This window comes from Aptenodytes patagonicus, chromosome 1 (assembly GCF_965638725.1).
Source record: "Aptenodytes patagonicus chromosome 1, bAptPat1.pri.cur, whole genome shotgun sequence".
Classification (NCBI taxonomy): Eukaryota; Metazoa; Chordata; class Aves; order Sphenisciformes; family Spheniscidae; genus Aptenodytes; species Aptenodytes patagonicus.
Genome location: NC_134949.1, coordinates 54,484,033 through 54,502,720, shown reverse-complemented (window position 1 = coordinate 54,502,720; position 18,688 = coordinate 54,484,033). Strand labels below are relative to the sequence as shown.

General features: G+C 42.2%; 1 protein-coding gene across 1 annotated transcript in view; it reads right to left on the bottom strand.

The window, feature by feature from the left end:
- The window catches only part of UTP20 (UTP20 small subunit processome component), a 67,369-nt gene that overhangs the window by 35,699 nt on the left and 12,982 nt on the right, over nucleotides 1-18,688 (bottom strand). Inside the window, exons 13-27 of the mRNA XM_076335509.1 lie at nucleotides 17,226-17,381; nucleotides 16,609-16,697; nucleotides 14,037-14,142; nucleotides 12,645-12,795; nucleotides 12,156-12,218; nucleotides 11,666-11,824; nucleotides 10,532-10,608; nucleotides 9,570-9,649; nucleotides 8,631-8,874; nucleotides 7,515-7,724; nucleotides 5,556-5,646; nucleotides 3,855-3,940; nucleotides 3,161-3,286; nucleotides 2,392-2,558; nucleotides 1,661-1,869 (exon numbers count right to left, since the gene is read on the bottom strand). Of these exons, the coding sequence (XP_076191624.1) occupies nucleotides 1,661-1,869; nucleotides 2,392-2,558; nucleotides 3,161-3,286; nucleotides 3,855-3,940; nucleotides 5,556-5,646; nucleotides 7,515-7,724; nucleotides 8,631-8,874; nucleotides 9,570-9,649; nucleotides 10,532-10,608; nucleotides 11,666-11,824; nucleotides 12,156-12,218; nucleotides 12,645-12,795; nucleotides 14,037-14,142; nucleotides 16,609-16,697; nucleotides 17,226-17,381 (2,014 nt within the window). The remainder of the gene's footprint in view (nucleotides 1-1,660; nucleotides 1,870-2,391; nucleotides 2,559-3,160; nucleotides 3,287-3,854; nucleotides 3,941-5,555; nucleotides 5,647-7,514; nucleotides 7,725-8,630; nucleotides 8,875-9,569; nucleotides 9,650-10,531; nucleotides 10,609-11,665; nucleotides 11,825-12,155; nucleotides 12,219-12,644; nucleotides 12,796-14,036; nucleotides 14,143-16,608; nucleotides 16,698-17,225; nucleotides 17,382-18,688) is intronic.

The following is an 18,688-nucleotide window of genomic DNA, read 5'->3' as shown; positions in this document are numbered from 1 at the left end:
CGCTCAAAGTTGATGTTTAACTCTCCAGGCAGTATCAGCCTGCAATAAATTACTCTCAAACTCCAAGAACGTCTTCTAATCATTAGCCAAGATAAACAGATTTCTCACACTCTTCCTTGAGCTTTTAACATCTCATGGGCTAATGAAGTGCTAAATTAAGTTTAGGCAAATGGCAGACTGTCACTCCGCACTTTACACAACAATGACAGGATTACTGTAGTAACCCTAGCAAAATGTGACTATCCCAGCAATGAATGAAGCAGCTTTTAAAACTTCTTTCCAGGTTTAAAACATGTAGGCACACGCAATCCACTGCTTAAAGTCAGACTACGGGATGCTGCTGTCCTAAAATTTGCTCATCCCCTTCGTAAATGAAGACAGTCAAGGTTCTGTGCAGCCTGCAGGCAACTATGGGACCTTGGATGCCACCTAAATGCAAGGGCTTGCTTTGTTTGATGGATTGTTTTCAAGACACGTTCTAACCTCGAACGCTCACAGATGGATCTTGACAAGAACACACGCACATAGTGACAAAACATTCATTACCTAACACCACTTGCTCAGTCTATCATCTCAATTCCTTTCAACACCACAGCGATGATGATGATGATGATGAGTGTGCAGTTTGCTTGTTTCTCACCTAATATACGATCATGCTCTGCGCTGGACCAGATTCGAGCTTTCCTTTTCCTATTTGGATTGAAGCCTGGCAAAGGCACTAGTTTCAGAAAGGCATAAAAGCATGGCTCAATGTCATAGCTATCAAACAGCTGGCAGCAGACCCCCTGAGCTATCTGGGCTAGAGCTCAGGATCTCTGCGCTGCTCTCCTGGGCACAGGGCAGCAGTAAGCCAACATGCCCCATCGTTAAGTGCAGCCAATCTTTAACAGAATGTTTTCCTCACCTGACTCTTTCTGTATGTACAGCCATTGCACAGCAAGGAAAAAACATTTGCAGTGCCCTGCAGATACCGGGCTGAGACCCAAATTGTGACACTGGATTAGCACAACTACTCCTGATACAGAGCTGAACGTGCTTCTAATGTGCTGAAAGCATGGCTGGTAGCCACGTTCTCCCTGTGTCCCATGGCAGGAGACAATCACTGTAGATAATCACTGTGATCATCCACAATGCTGAGCTCCCCTAGGGTCTAGCACTGCTACAAAACACCCCAAGGACAAGTTTTGCTCCGAAGTTCTCAGGCAAGGAACTTTAAATCCTCTCCTTCCCTTGCTCAAATGTTTTATCCTTGCAGCCAAGAAACTACACCTTTAAGGCCAATTTCAACTTCCAGCCATAATATCTTGTTACATCCTTACAACAAATCATTTACCTTTCCCTCATGCCCATCTGTCCACAGAGCAGGCAGGTAGCAATGCACAGAGATCACCTCCAACTCTCTCTTCAGTAATCCAAACAAAAATGCAGTCCAAAGCAGCTTTCTAAATATATTAATTCTGCCTGCACTGCCTGAGCCCTGTAGCACATTCGGAAAAATAGAATTGGCCTCTATTTTGACAGGCATCTAATTGCTAAGCTTCACTCCATGCTGGCATTAAACTTCTATTTATCTGAACCAGTGAAGGTGTGTGTACATGTGCAAGCTAAGAGGAAGAGGAGGGAAAGGAATTTAATTTACATGTATGTTTGTGTATCTTACCTTCTCTCTTTGCTGGAGGATGCAGGATACCACAGCCGTCATGCAGAGCAGAATCTGTAGAATTTCAGGCAGGTACTGATGAATCAAATGTCCCATGTTTTTCAACACAACTTCGAGACCGTTGAAGAGGCTGTGCTGACGCCCAAGAGGCAGGACTTTAGCTAAATCCAGCTCCGACATACTTCGAAGCACTGCAGTCTGGCAAGGCCCTGAGATAGGCAAAGGGACAGCAACTTATCTATAGAAGCACCATGAAGATACCCACTACCAAAAATAATTTTCAATGAAAAATTGCATAATCTGGCCCTAAATGACAGTTTCTCACATTCAGCTTTTTAAATAAGGACAACTCCACGTCTCCATCTCCTGTGACACTCAGATGTCTCCCACTGCTACAGTATCACAGCACTTTACAACCTCTGTTTATTGCCATCATACTCAGGCTAGCCTACAATGCCAGTGATGGCTCATTCCTGGCCTGCTACAGCTTACTTGCACAGCTGTGGCAAGTCATTCAGTTTTTCTGACCTTGGACCTGTAAAACAGAGCAATTGTGCTTTGTAATGGAAAAGCTCAGGGGAATCCCAGTCCTTACCAAAAGTTTACTTTCATCCTTTCAAGGCACTGTTAGAGACAAACTGAAGCACATAACAGTACTAAGCATATTTATCCTCCCACATCTCTACAGGTCAGGAAGTACCATACCCTCAGGTTCTACAGCCTGTACCTACCATTACTGAATTGCTTCACAGCTTCAAAGAGCAGATCCAAGAACATCTGTATCTCTTCTGGCAGTGAGCCGGCAAGAAATCGCAGAACGATCGACATGCGAGTGCCCGCTGAAGACTTGCCCTGTGTTTTGCTCCCTGTTTTGTTTCTCATTCTGCCATAGAGAATTCTTCAAGAGCCAAAAAGAGGTTGGATTAGCTTTCAGCAAACCATCTGTTTCCTAGCCTCTTATTTTGCAGGAGAAACTCCGCTTAAAAATATTCTCTAGTGAGAACAAGATGAGTGGAAGTCCCCCCTTCAGGGTCTCCACTGAATTACTACACATTGCCCAAAAACATCCCAGTGAAAGATCAGCTTCTGCTACTACAATGGAAGCTTTGCTGGAGACTTCAGGTATAAAACTAGAATACCTCCAGGCTAGCCTGAGGACAGCTACCACTGAAGAAGCAACCTGCACGATAACTTGCATCACTGTATCTTAATAAAAATAAGTGGCAATACTCAGTGAACGGAAATGTTCTCACAGTTCTCTGTAAGCCTTAGAAAAAACAGTATTTACGAAAATGCTGTTTTTAAAGAAAACACCATTTGCATAACACATTACATAAATGTGTTGATAAGGAAACCATACAGAACATCACAAACTAAGTCGTCAAACTAAACCATTAACTATACGTTTATCTCAACTGTTTAAAATGAGAAGCAGCGGCATGACATCTCTGCTCGTGGTACTTTGACATGAAACTTTTAAACCCACACTTCATGACACACCTCATAAGAACAGGGATGAGATCTGGTCGATGCTCCATTTTTACTACTGCGGTCTCCTCAGAAATACTGAAATGGACTATTTCTTCTTTGAAACTCTTGTCCTCTAGTAGCCTTTGCAAGTTCTCCCTGAGAGTAATAAACATTATTTGAGGGCAGGTAGGGGTAATAAAAATAAACAGACACACACACACACGCATCTGTATCTAATTACCTACCTATCTAATCTATGCTGTATATAAAATACTGAAGTACTATGTTCCCACCCTTTTATCAAAAAATATTTAAAAAGCCAGCAAGTTCAAGCTAATTATGTAGGAATGTACCTCCTGGACACATTCTGAAGAGATTATTCAACCACAAACTACAGTTTTATGCTGCCACTTTCTCTGGGTGGTTACAAATCATCAGTACAAAAGACCTCTTTGAAAATGATGCAACTACTAAGCATGCACTATTCTGGGACAGAATGAAAGTGTTGCCATTTTCCTGTAAAGAAAAAAGAGACACTGACCAACCTCAAGACCTTATTTCCTGTTTTAGATAGGAAATATACAACTGGCTAAAATTAAAATTTATACATATGTCTTCAACAAATACAGGAGAGGCTCTCTCTTTGAGGCAATTGACCCCAAGCAGGATTTTGATATGACATCAGGCTCATTCACCGATGCTAAAATAATATAAAAGCTTTTACCTGTATGGCAGTAGATGAGGGTGCTTGTATGTCATTATACACTCAAGAGCTATTCTCTGTACATTCTGGTCTTGATGGGACAGTAACTGCAAATGACAAAAGAAAGAAAATGAGTTCCTATCTAGAAGACAGAAGTGCTTACTGAAAATAGTGAAACAACCCAAAGGCTCCAAGCTCAAGCAGGTTTTGGACTAACTTATTAAAATGGAAACAGAATGTATGTGTTGCCAGTATAAAGCCAAGATGCGAATACATAACTGTCGCTCATAAAGCAGACGTGGTTGCTGGTTGTTCATATATACTTTTCCCCCCCATGAACATAGGATAGTTACAATATTTGGTTTTTCATAATTGTCTTTTGGACCACTGTCAGCTTGGGTTTCAACTTGCAAAACCAGTTACCAGTTGTCTATCTGGGAAGACTGAATTAAAAAGCAGACTACCCAAACCATCCCAAGACACCTGTATTTCTTTCCTGTGACAAACACAAAATACTCATAAGACTTGATACGCAAAGTGTCACTGAGTTTTGCCCTCTCTCGAAGAGGACTCCTCATAACCTAGGCACTAAGAAATACAGATAATTTCCCCAAGCAGCATCCTTATCAGTTCTTCAGTCTCCTACCAAACAGCACAGGCTAGAATCATCAAAGGTCACTTTGCCATCACGTCCCTATGCCAGATGGACACACCAGCCATGACAATACATATGCTAAGACACAGAAATGGCAAATCAGTAAGCGATGAAGTTATCTCTCTTCTTATGTCAGGCTGTTCTTCACCCACTGTTTTGACCTGTACACATCTGTTCAATATTTTCTTAAGAATACAGGCAAGCAAATACATGGACCAACTCTTTTCCTAAGCAAAACTCTGAGGTTGACTGAAACAGAGTGGATGTTCATCAGAGATTCTCAAATTTGGGGACTAATGAATGGACCTTCCAACTCCCACACCGGGTGCCAGGTAAAACCCAGGGAACTAACTGGTTCATACCATGTAATACCGTTCTACAGCCCACTGACCACAGACTCAGAGAACACAAAATTGGGAACAATTAGAGCAAACCTCAATGATCTGAACAAATCCACAAATCAGGAACCAACAAAACCCACTAAAATTAATGAAACACCTTTTTAAGGAGTATAGGATAGAGACTTAGAATCCCTCTTCAGAGTCATATTTTTGACAATTCCTTCAGGGAAATCCCTCAAAAAGGAATCTTATCAAACTGAATATTCTTCAAGAAGAAATTCTATTTTCTTTTTTTGATGCAAAATGATCTGTTGTTCACACTGACCATACTCTTTGTAGACACAACACTGTAGGACAACGATAAATCTCTTCGGGTCTTCCCCAAGCTTTGGATTCAAAATCCTCTTCGAGATCCTGCTGTGGAAGCGCAACAGACTCCCTCTACAGCCACTCCTCCACCTTGCCAAAGACTACTACTTGTCTGCCGCCATATCTGTTTGCATGAGCCACTCCTGGCAAACTAAGCCAGGTATCTCAAGCAGGTCTTTGCTAAAGGGGCTCGTTTCAAGTGAAGCCTGCTAGGAAGTCCGCTCGAGGACAGCTCCTTTTCCAGCTATCATGGCTAGGTTCAGAAAACAACAGGTTTCTGCAGTCTCAGACACTGCATTCAAATAAGAATGAGTTCATTTATTAGCAGTAATTCTAAAAGCCAGCAAATAGCATCACCTGGGTATATAATGCGTTCAACTTCTGCTCCAGATACAATGCACGAGGATTCGAGAATTTAGAGAAAACTTGTAAATGGGCTATTAGTTGCCTGTAAAACAAAACAAAACAATTATTTTTTAAAATGACCAGAAAAGACAACGCTGCATTATCATAAACAAATGGGGAAGTTTCATTAAAATTTATTAACAAGAAAGAAAAAAGAAAACCCAACACAAGAGGATCCCAAGTCTACAGGCCTCCATTTCAGAGACACAGCAAGAGGTATCCTGTTCCCACTCCTACGCAGCTCCTTCTAGATGTCACTTCACTGCACAGAGAAGGCCATTTCCTCCGTAGCACTAAATGGGCTCAGCTTTTGATGAGAAAGGAATACAAACAGTCAGGATGCGGCTTATTTCTCTCTGCCAGCCCAGCCTAGAACACCGAACAGGTGAATTTACCTCTTTATTTATTTACTTGTCCTTAACTGGTGCCCATTTCGCTCCTATCAACATGAAGGGCTGCATTTAGCCACAGACTGCGCTGGGCTTATGCCGGGCTGCAAGCACAGATGGCAGTCAGTTCCTCTAGAAGTGGCTGTGTCACCCCACATCTGCCCTACCTCCACTTTGGGGGGGGGGGGGGGGGGGGGAGGCGCGGAGAGAGGTGACCAGGATAAGGAAGGTGTGAGATCTCCTCTACAATATGTGCTGTGGGGCTGGCAGAGGCTGTCCTCATTCAGCTGCTCCCCCTGGTAGTTTACACTAAACTCTCCAGACACACAGCTGGGCACCCTCCCATGGCTGGGCTCAGCCAAAGGACGAGTACAATGCCTTCCAGCAACCCCATGCCGAGCTTGGGGCAGGTGTGGGTCCTCCCGCTGCCTCAGCCAGACCTCACAGGCCGCAGGGTGCAGCCCCACGAGAGCTCTCCTACTGCGGCACAGGCCTGACTGCATGAACTGTCCACGGCGAAGACGAAGGGAGGTCACTCCAGAACTCATTAACACGTCTCTAGTAAATCTTTTATGCCTTTGTTACTGCTACCAGGAACTAATGTTTCCACTTAAGTACATGGACAGTTTGAGATGGAGGTTGGGGGGGGGGGGGGAGGGGGGCATGGAATCTTGGACTCTCACTGTATTTTAATTACTGCTAATTTACAGATACAAGCCAGAATCTGGGAACAAAATGAAACACCTATAAGATGCCTGGGATTAAATGACAATTCAGGTTACATATCAAATACTCATCGTGTTCCAACATGTAACGTGACATTTTGAAGTTCTCTGTCATTACAAGGGCCATCCTTTGCAGAAAAAATGGCAAAATACAGATCTTTGTGATGTATTTGTAATGGACATTTGACAGAGGTCATCAGGGTGAAAACACTCCAATTAGAGAAATTGTGGAGAATTCATACAGAGAGTCACTTTCTCCATGTATTTAGCACTGCAAACAATGACATTACAACAGCATGTAGCTTCAGTCTAAAACACCACCAAATAAAAATCTTTGTCCCTAAGAAGATGACCAGGACCAAGACTTATAACAGGTAGGCAATGGCAGAATCCCAATATTAAAATAATTACACAAATAGTCTCATTTTCGAAAGTGTTTGGCAATGCCCATGGTTTTAAAAGACCAACAGATACACACAGAGAAGCCAGGGGAATACAGGTACAATGGCCTCCAAAAACTTCAGAATGGCTTCAGAATACCACATAATTTTTGCTTAAAGTAACACAAACCACAGACTGTCAGCAGGTAATGAGGTAATGATAAAGCCTGGGCAGGGTCTCTGGATGTTTAGTACTGTGCAGGCAGAGTTTCTGACTCTAAAGTGCTTATAATCCATTGAAGTCCAAGCAAAAGAAAAAAAAGGAATATATATAAAAACATAGCTTTTATCTCAACACGAGCTCCTGAATCTGCCTTTCCATGAAAGCACTAGCAAGGGAAAACTAAAAATACTTACTTAGCAGCAGCTCTTCTTGTTTTCTTTTTTGGTAGTCCTACAGTAATTGGTTCCCCTTCTTCCTTTTCTTCTTCCTCCTCCTCCTCCTCCTCCATAGCAGCATCATTCCCCTCTTCACCAGGTATTTCTTTTGCTGCTCCTGTACTACTAGTTTTCTTTCTAAGATCCTGAGATGGAGCCACTAATGAATCTGCTGGGTAGTACTCGTTTCTGTGTTTAAAAAAAAAGAAGGAAGGAATTAAGTAGCATAGCATTTTTCAGGGTTTCAGGGCAAGAACAACTAAAAATTCCACAATCCACCATTCTCATTATTAATGGCACTCTGTCTTGGGACACTATATGGCTAAAAATTCCCAAAGAAGCGTACTTCAGCAAGTATATGCTTCTTTGTGTACAAGTTGCAGAGATATAAGGCAGTGAACAAATACACTAAAGGAGATTGAAGGTACCTGGTGGAGAGGAGAAAAGAGACGTGAATCACTGAATTACTAGAGGTCTGTAAAGAGGTTATGTGGAGGGCATGGGGGGTTGCGTTTGCTCGAGTGGGCAGATGAACAGCAAGTATGGCAGTGTGAGAGTGAGGAAACTAACCTACTACACTATGGTTCAATTTTTCCAGGAAGGCAAGCAAAACATGGCTTTTCTAATCATAGAAAAGGAGTATCAGAAACCTTCCCCTGCTATGAGATCATATCTATCTGATATGTGCACACATGCAAGCACACCACTGCTCTCCCTCCAGGGGCAGGAAACTGAATCAGCCTCTAACAAAACCAGTATTTTCCCCTTCTTGGGGTATTGTATTTTCATTTTTAAAAAAAAAGGATTTCCACTGAAATCACTCCCTAATGAAGTAATAAGGCTGTGACAGTGGCAAGTCAATAAATGAGAGACTGAGCAGCAGAAACGTACTGCCAGTTTCATCTCAGCCTGCTTCTTGTATGATGTTTCTAACAGAATCCACATTTCAATCAAAAGGTTATCTTAACTGGAAACAGCCATCTCATCAGCCATGCATTCAGGAAATAAAGTCTATAATGGGATAGCCATAGACTTAAAGCTCAGCAACACATTGAAAGCAATGTGTCCTCTCAACTGAAAAAACATCTTACTTACCTAATAAATCTCAAAAGAAGTGGGGAAAGTTCCCTCGACCTAGGCTCCACTCTGTCTGGAAACTTATCCAGTGCTTTCCACAGTAGAAAACGGAAGTTTGTGTGGTCCAGCCGCTCGCTGCAATCTGTTCTAGTCCTCAGCTGCTCCAGGAAGATGGTCCCCACCCCTCCTTCTGGTGTCTTCTCGCTTTCAGTTTCAGCAATGCTTTCCTCCTGTTCATCTAGTTCATTTTGCAGCTCCATTTCTACAGAACAGATGAAGAAAATCTCTTCAGGTTACTTCATAATTACCAGTAGCAAGGTATCAGTCCCCCATTATAAAAGTAATACTTTTGGTGACATGTACCTGTTTAGACAACTGTATTTAACACTGACCTGAAAGACCCACATTGCTTAGAAAGTATTCTAGGATGCTTTACAGCCCTGATGAGTCTCAATTAATCTCAGCGCTCTTGAATAACAGAGAAGTCCACAAATGGCTGCGTGCTCGTGGCTCTATCATGAAATCATAGATTTCATACACCCATAGGTAAACCTCAAGAGCACACTCAAGACAGACACTGTTTGTAGGAATTCCACTGAATCAATCTATGGAGCAGAAAGACAGTCAGCCCCATTATACAGGTTTCGTCATTGTTCCTGATCAGTCTGGGCAGAGCCAGCCTTAAGCAGGGACAAAACTGCCGCGTGGCTTCCCACAACCTGCAACTCCCTCCTGTAATGCAGGGGCCTTTTCTATCTACTTCCTGGTGTTTATGACAGGAGACACAGTTTTCTCCCAAGCCTCTCCATTCCTTCCCTGGATATGATGCTGGTAGTCAAGAGCCCTGGGTTCTGAATTGTCCCATCACATGTAAATTTGGGGCACATAAAAACGCAGTCATGTCATTCACAATTAGCTGTGTTACTGTCATAACAATGTTTAGGAGACGTGACTTACCAGCATAGGTAGCAGCCCTCTCCAAATGTTCATATAAGACCTTCCAGAACTGTTTATTCTCCATTTCCTTTGCATGAGAACTAACAAAGCATAAGGCAGCATGAAATTAAAAGGAAAAAAAAAAAAAACAAGTCATGCATCACTAGGCAAGTTAACAACTAACACAATCAGAGGCTTTGATCACTGCTTTAATGTGGGTGTCCGAAGACAGGACATCTGCACAATACAGCTGTAGCACTTCCTTGCCTTTACTCATGGATCCCAAATGTCAATTGTTATTAAAATAATCTGGTTGTATCTCATGACTTCAAGTGAACTCAAATTGAGAAAAATGTTCTCAAGCTTTCTACTGACTTCTGTACAGTAACATCATATAGAACCAAAGGAAGAATTAGCATGGACATATCTTTTGAAGAGCTGGTTTAATTTTTTTTTTTATTAATTCACTAGTTTGAAGGGGAAAATCCCTTCCTTTTTAATCATACAACAAAGGGGAGAAAACAAGAAGATAAAGTCATGCTGAAAGCAGACACTGATTTTGGTATTTAGCTCAGCTGCCACCATGGTAAGTTTTCCCTAGTCTTTAGTAGGATTTAGGTTTTCCAGTAAGGACAGAAAAGTCAGAGACAGGAAAACTGAGAGGGACTTCCTGCTCCTTTAAGCATTTGTGAAACTCTAATCAAATCCTGCTACCTTTGACTCAAAACTCTGATGCTATTTGACTATATTTGTTGCAAGTTCCCTTTAATAGTAAGAAAAATCAGAAACTAAGTTAAAAAGTAAGAGTCTACACAAGATGCCATTTGAGAGATCAAATTCATTTCAGAAGATTTCACATGACGGTTCTCATGCACAGATCTCTGCAAATTGGACATTTTTACCTCAGCTTTTGTTCACAGAACAATGGCAGGAATGTTCTGTGAGACAAGCACAGATTGCAGCATCCAACCGCATATACTCACGTTACGAGTTCAATTACAGGATCCCAGAGAGGGCTGAAGTTAATATAAAGCATTCCCAGTAAATACCGAAGAGGCACCTAGAATGACATACAATACCATCTTGTTGAGATGTAAAAAACAATAGTTAAAGACCAACCAACCTCCTCTAACTTTTATTCCTCTCAAAGAGGAAACTTTGATCAAAGAAGTTCTCAGAAGTACTACAAGTAATGAAGCAAGTCACACACATCATCATTCCTTGTCTCATAGCTGCGTGAGGAAATCTACAGCCCATTTACTGTAAGCTGCACTGGGATCTAGTCACCATACTTACATACCATGAATGTGCAAAAAACAGTTCAGCACAGCAGATGATCTGGATTGCCTGCCTCACTCTCGAACTTCAGGGCTGCCATAGCAGCATTAGGGACCTCAGAAAGAGGAAAGTTTGCCCTGAAGAGTCTTCATTGCACTAGGCCTAGAAGCATGTCCTCTGGACTGGCTCCTTGCTGACCTACATGCAGTAGGACTGACCTACAACCCTTCCTCACAGGAGCTTACAAGTCAAGGCAAAAAAATTATACAGGTACAGCAACAGCCACAAAAATAATAAAAAAAACGCCTCCCACCAAATCCATGATCATTCAACTAGTAAAACTGTGACCCTTCCAACATCTAGAAAGTGAGGTCCCCTTTAGCTCAGCGGCAGTGGAGATTCAACAGTCACAGGCATACAAGATTTTCACCCTGCAGCAAGATCCAGAAGCTAGGCTCTCCAATGGCTAATGGGAGTCCTACCAATGTTCAACCATGCTGAGGGTATGGCAAGGTCATGATTTTAAATTTGCTCATGACTCGCTTCTCCCTGGAATCATTTGCCTTCCTTTCCATGATACCAAAATCTGATTAATCTTGTTGTGGGCCATTTATCTGGATACCACTGTTGTTCTACTAAATATTCAAGGGAACACAATAGTCCCAAGGACAATGGGAGCTGTGATCCCTACTAACAAGTAAGTTTTCTAAAACCTAATCTGGAAGATAATTAATTTTTTTTGAACTCTTATTAAAAACTCTGCAATCCATATGATGGAATAAGAACATTCTCTTGGAATAAAGGAATGTGACAACTGCTTTTTGACAATAACTACTTACCTCCTGCAAAGATCCACTTGGTATTGCAGACTGCACTATGTCACATCTTAGTTTCCTCAAATGGAGGAGTTTCTCTCTGTAATCATTCACTGTTGCTGGCACAAGTTCTGCTTGGAGCAATATGGCAAATACTGGCTGGAGTTCCCCTGTGCCATCACCCTGAACAAACAAGTGACATGCATTTTGTTAAGAGTATCCTTTTCTCATTGAAAGGTATTTCAACAAAACTACACAGAGTTCCAGCCATTTTGGATCACAGAACAAAGTCAAGGGATTTGCTCTGGTTTCCACCGCTTAGGGATAAAAACTCACACATTTGAAAACATCAGGAGGCAGGGGGACAAAGAGATAAAACTGGAATGTGAAAGCACAAAAGCAGAGGACAGCCTCTGCCAGACACGTGCTTTGTTTCTGCAAAGTGGAAAACAGTTCACACACAACATCACACACAGATGGCTTTCAAATGTTAAATGAAAAGTTTTAGCCCTACCTCTATCTGTGTAGAAGATGGATTCTCAAAATGGTTTAGAATTCGAACAGTCAATAGCCGGACCTATCCAAAGTGGAAATACGTGTCAGAAGCATGCAGGAGAATGCAGGCTACATATGCAGACACAAACACACCTATAGGGAGATGAATGTTTTGCACAGGACACTGATTTCACTAGGTTCCTCCTAGAGTTGAGAAACGGATGAGCTCCTGTAGTCTAGCAGGCAATTCAGAATGAATACATCAGGTTCCTGCTCTGGTTCACCTCTAGGGAAGAGGCAAGCCTCTCAGGGCTAAAAGTTAACCTCTGTTAACTATGCCCCACGGCAGCCTCTTAGAAATGGACACAGCCCTAAACAGATACTATGGAAGTAATAGCTTTACACAGTCTCATGTTTCTCCTTTCAGCCTTTGTCATTTAACTCATTTACTTAAATTACATCATTAAAATACAAGTTATCTTGCACGTGCTGAAAAAAAGCAGATTACCTTGGAAACACCAGTGGAAATATTAGGATGCAACTTCTCAAACAAGTCCATTAGGTTCCCTTGGGAAAGGGGTTCCTGGCAGCCACACAATGCCAACCTTGTGTAATAGAGATCAGCTAACAGCAAGGCAGAGGGGTCTGAAGGGAAAGTGCTGAAACAATGGAGTGTTTTATTAGCATACAGAGAGCACTACAACAATACAGATATTTGAAAATAAGGCAGTAGTGACAATAGCAATATTAAGAGAAAATTCCACATGACTTCAGACTCTGCTGGCACCAGCAGGTCTGTGAAGTTAGATTTCACCAGCACGCTGGCTTGCAGCCTCAAAGCCCAATTACCTATGACAGTCCAAGAGGCATGAGATTCTTCCTTTGTGCTAATCAGGCCTGTCAAGCTGGGGCTAGCAGGCTGCACCCACACACACACAGCTGCAGAAAACAAATCTGCATAGGTCAGACAAGGGCTACTGCTGTTGCCCACGTGTCCAGCCAGTGATCAACTTCAACAGAAAAGAAATAATCTGGGCTTAGGTGAGACACTAGGAATCCTGCCAGCCCACAGGGAAACCTCCTTCTACTATCTAACACCCCTTGCACCAATTCAGTTTCACATCCCCAGCCCACAGCTAGCAGAAAAGCATTAGACTGAATCTCGCTGCCAAGACTTCCTGCTTGCTCTGGGCAAGCTGTTTCATCTCCATCATGCCTCAGACATGGGCACCATGATTTCCTAACTGAACAGGATGTTTTGAAGCTCAAGCCACCGACGACTTGGAGATGCTCCAGCCCAACAGTGATGGGAGATGACAAGTTCAGCAGGATTTGCTGGAGAGACATGAACAGTCTCCCTCAATCCCTCCAGCCACTCAGTTAGGTGTGCTAATTATAAGTAGAAGAGAGTTACAATAAGTAAAACAGAGCATAGAAAACCTCCTCCCATTGTGGAGCAAGCACACACATGGGTGTGCAAGGACATGGTGGAATCCCAACACCACCAACAGACTGCAGAAGTTCAGGCTTTTGACACAACTCAGAATGCTCTGTTCCTGTCTCTTTTACCATTACAATGTAACACAGTTACTAAGCATAGTGCTCCTAGACAAAACTAGAACCAAGGTATTTGATACACTACCCTGCAGCTGTCTAAGAAAGTTTCAGTTTGCAGAGAAAATGTCACTGAACAGGCACTACATCTACCTGGTTCTCCAAACAAACAGTGCCTACAGCGTTGCTACCTTACATAACCACAATACTGAAGCAACATTCTGGCATAACAGAACAGGCAACACACAAAGAGGCATTTAACAAGTCCCTACATAAAGGCAGAGTCAACTCTTTGCCGTACCAAGGAGAATCACGAAGGATCACAGAACAGGCAGAGTTTACTTACATCACCAAGCTCTTGACACGCTCCACAGGTAACAAATGAAGTATTTCAGAAGACTCCGCCAAACTAAGAAGAGTACTTACAGCTTGGCAGGCCACAAACAGGCTTCCTGGAGCAGAGAGAGAACAAGAACAGCCTGTGTATTTACTCAGCTCTCAATGACTTGTGTTTGTATGGTGCTTGCCCATCCTGAAATGGCTGGAGTCACAGAAATAGGGTAACATATGGATCCCAGAACTGGCATGTGTATTTTCTAACCATTATCATAACCCATGAAGGAAAAGCTCCTCTGGCTATCAAAGTAAGTACCTACTCCAGCAAGCCAGCTGAAAGCTGTGAGCAGCTCCCAGTCTGCATCTGTTTCCGTCACACCCACGTACACAGAGAGCAGGAATCTGGAGCTAAGCACTGCTGCAGGAGTCTCAAGACAGCTCTATGCTACAAATGGCACTCAGAAATTAAGAAATGCTGCTCAAATTGATATGACTGCAGCAAAATAGAAGCAAAAATATATACTGATGTTACCACACAGGTGCCTATAAACTTTGGCACTTCGGCAACGCGCTACTGTATGAGATCTTCAAAGCTGTCCCATGTACTTAAAGACTGAACATTTGTTAGTGAATGGAAGGTGGGTTTGCTGAATTTTGTTACAGCAATCGTGTCTCCTTCCTAAACTTCTCAGCCTCCTTTAAGGATGGAGGGTTTCCCAGAAGCACAGGAGAGCCAAAGCCCTTCCAGGCAAGAAAGGGGAAGGGCAATTCCTTTCCCCTGCCACTCCTAAGTTAGCAAGTAGGTTGTTTAAAAAAAAAAAAAAAAACCAACAAAACTCCCCTCTCCTTCATTTCTTCCCAAGCAGAAGAAACACTGTTCCTAAACCAGGCAAATTGAATAAAGTTTTTAAAGCATATAATTTTCTTACATGCTGCCAGCTGCCATGGAAAAGAAGGGGAAGTGAGCATTCATTTCCCGTTTATTCTTTGAAAACATCCCTCTGTTCCAAGTTGCTTAATTCCCCAGGTGTGTGCCAAATCCTGCTCATCATTAACCTCCATAAATTGCTCCTCAAAGAGAGGAGAAGAAACAGCAAGTAATGGCAGGATGAAGCTTTCTGCATCTATAGTGTAAGGGCACATGTTCCCAAACTGTAAACTGCATACCATTTGGTAGTAGTACGTCTGTGCTGGACAAAGATAGCGCCTCCCACCTCACTGTGGACACACCTATATGATCAACAGGGCAAGCACTTCCGTACCCGCAGTTACCCCTGAACAGCTGCCAGGGGTAACTTGCTGTTGCTCTGTCTCAGTTTGCAAGCCTGCTTCCCTGCACTCCACAGCAACTGTAGAAAAACACCCGGTTCTGGGACTTGCACTTTGCCTCAGCCTACAGAGGCCAGGCAGGTCAAATAGGGAGCACCGGGCTGGAGTGTGCCTTGCACAGGCAGTGAGAGGAGACTTGAGTCCTAGTAGAAGGTGAAGGAACTGTAGAAATCATGGAACTGGAAAGAATGCTGGAGGATGAAGAAAGTGTCCAGGAACCCTAGTTTGGGAGGAGGGTGAGGAAAATAAAGCACAGAATGTAGGATGGGGCAATAGGAGGCAGGAGCGTAGGACTGAGGTTGCGTTTGTTTTCTTTTCTCTTATGGGCAAAGGAAGAAATAGCAACGTGCCTCTTGCACACACACAGAGCTGGTGCAGAGCTGCTACTACTGCCACCAAAGACGAGACCCAAGAAAAGAAAGTTTGTGTATTCCTTTTTGAGAATAAGTACATTGCCACTAAAATAATCACAACAGCATGCAAATCCTGCAAACAGGATAGGAGAAAGGGCTAAATCAAAAAGGACCATGCTTGACAAAGACTAGAGAAGAAAAAGCAACAGAGCCAATTGGCGGATACATTTAGGAATGTTAATAAAGGGATTATAAAGGGAAAAGGCCAGACTCTAGACAAGCCCTTTCAAACCAAGGAACAATGAACACTGAACCTGGGGCATTCCAATACTTGCTTATATTTGGTACAAGGTCAAATACTTGCAATCCCCAAGTAACAACCGCCCTGCCCAATGAAAACTAAGTTAAAACATCTTTTTTCTGGCCAGAGAGGGAAAACAACCAGTGACCACCCATGCCTGGAAGAAAGCTGCAGCATTTTAGAATTGGTGCTGTCACTTAGGTGAGAGATGGTAATGTCCCAAACTTTGCACTATAGGTTTGGAATAGTCTAACTGGAGCTTGTGAGTCAATAGCCTTCACTTGACTGGATCTGGTTTAGATTGATTTCCATCCTCTTTCTTTCCCACTTTCTTCTTTTCCTTCCCAATTATCTCTGTCCTCCACTCCACAGAACATCTGCCACCCCATTATTATTATCAAGAGCAAATGCAGAATCATTTCCTGGAGGGTGTTTACCCCCAAGCTTTGCTTTTCTAGTTTTACTTGAGCTGGTCAATAAATTTGGATACAGTGCTGCTGCTATTCATTTTCATGCCTTGTGTCATCAGAAAAACTGCTTTATATTTTTTTTTAATATATCAACAAAAAGCAAATAAACAGGAAATAACCGTAACTGACCTTTGCAGAGGCTTCCTTTGTCAATGGCTGTGAAGAGAGAGTCTATAAAATTTGTCACATGGGGCAGAATGTTTTCTTTGTCCATTGGTCTGTCCAAAATAAATGGGAAGACTTTTATCTCTATTTACACTGACACCTACACACGTATGAAAGCTTTCTTTCACATCTATCTTGTCTCAAATTACAGATAGCTCACCCCAAGTTTGAAACCAGCAGCAAACCATTTTTGCTATTTCCGATTCACAATTTAAGTTGTAGCATTCATTGCACCTTCTTTCCAACTATTCCTTCCATACAAGAACATCATAATTATTGAAAAAAACACTGCCTAGAGAGGACAGTGCTTAAAACACAGAAACTGAAACATGTCAAGAACATCTCTGTGTACTAGAGTACTAAATTTAGGGAGCAGGCGATCAAGAAACTGATATTCTATTCCTGACTTTACTATTGACTCATGCTGTTTCCACACAGCATTTTTTCACCTTCTAACCCCGGTTTCCCCAAACTAGCGTTAGTAATTATTGTCCTTCCCTTAGTAAAATGATTTCTGACAGATAGTGAACTAGACAGTACGACAGAAATACATGACAATAGTACCTTAGAATATCCCTTACCTAATATGTGGCAGTACAACCAAGGCAACCCAAGGCTGTGAAAGGTCAGCAATGTCTTCCTTCTCTGGTAAATGGATTAAAGACAGTACATGATCCAACACTGGTACTTCTGCCTTTCCTCCTTGTCTTTTACTTGTTTGTTGCCTTGTATTAGAGCTAAAAATAAAACCAAACTTTTTAGTAACCCACCACTGCATATCAGAGATTGTTCATTTTCCTCCCATGACACTCAAAATTATGTTTGCTAATTCTAGCAAAAAGGACTTGGACAGCCAAGGGATTATTTTCTTTTTAATGTCCTCCACAGCACAAAATACCATCTAGTCATGCTGAGGAGCACAAAGCATGGCCCACAAGAAATGTCAGGTCTTTATTTCAAGTTCAAATAATATTTCTAGAAGGAAAGACACTAGTTCTTAGTTGGACACCCTCACAACTGGGACATAGAGCCTCTATGAGCACCTAAGAATCATCTCTGTGATTACTGTTAATAACCATGATCACACTGACATAGATAGACTAACGGATGACAGAAAACAACCAGTGAGGTAAAAGTTTGGGGACTTAAAAGGAATGACAAGCTGAGCCCAAATCAACAAGCCTATCTACAGGCAGAAAGGGTTGACACCATACTGGAACATATGAACAGGAGTACTTCACACCCCATGGACAGCAATCTTTCCATTCCACCCAGTGCTTGCAAGACCACAGTTAGAAGGCTGCATAGGCTCCACCCTTCAAGAAATACAGAAGCTAACAAAAAGACAGCATCAAGAATCATTAGAGGTTTAACAAACAAAATTTATGAAATAAACCTCAAGGAATTAGGATTGTTGGTCCAGAGAACGAAGATTTCAGATGTTTCTGATGATCAAAGCCTGGATTATTTGTAAAAGCTGGATGCAAAGAGTAAGAAATAATCTGCTCTTTATGTTCCCTGCAGATAAGATAAACAGCAATGGATTTAAACTGCAGCAAAGGAAGTTTAGTTCATACACTGAAGACTGGGAAACAAAAAAAGAAAACCCAAACACCTGTGTAACCATAAAGACAGCAAAGTACTGGCACAGACTGCCAGGGCAGCTTGGGAATCTCCAGAATTGGAGTATTTAATAACGATTTGGTCAGACATCTTTCAGGACTGGTTCAGGACTTGCTAATTCCATCCTAGGTAGGAGACGGGGTATGCAACTCTTGAGATGTCTCCCAGCCCTAATTTCTACCAGTGACATTGCAGGAGCACAAAAAAGTCCCAAGTAGGACCAAGGTCCTCTCAGCTATGTAATCCATACCACTGAAAATCCAGAGAGATCAACAGACAAAGAAAACAAGGGAAGAAAAACAAATCTAGTTCTTTTGACTCAACCTTCTGTTCCCTAAATCCTAATACCTCCACTCTATTAAATAAAAATAGGAAAAACCCAGAGTGGATTGCTTTTAGGAAAGAAAAAACCTTACATAAA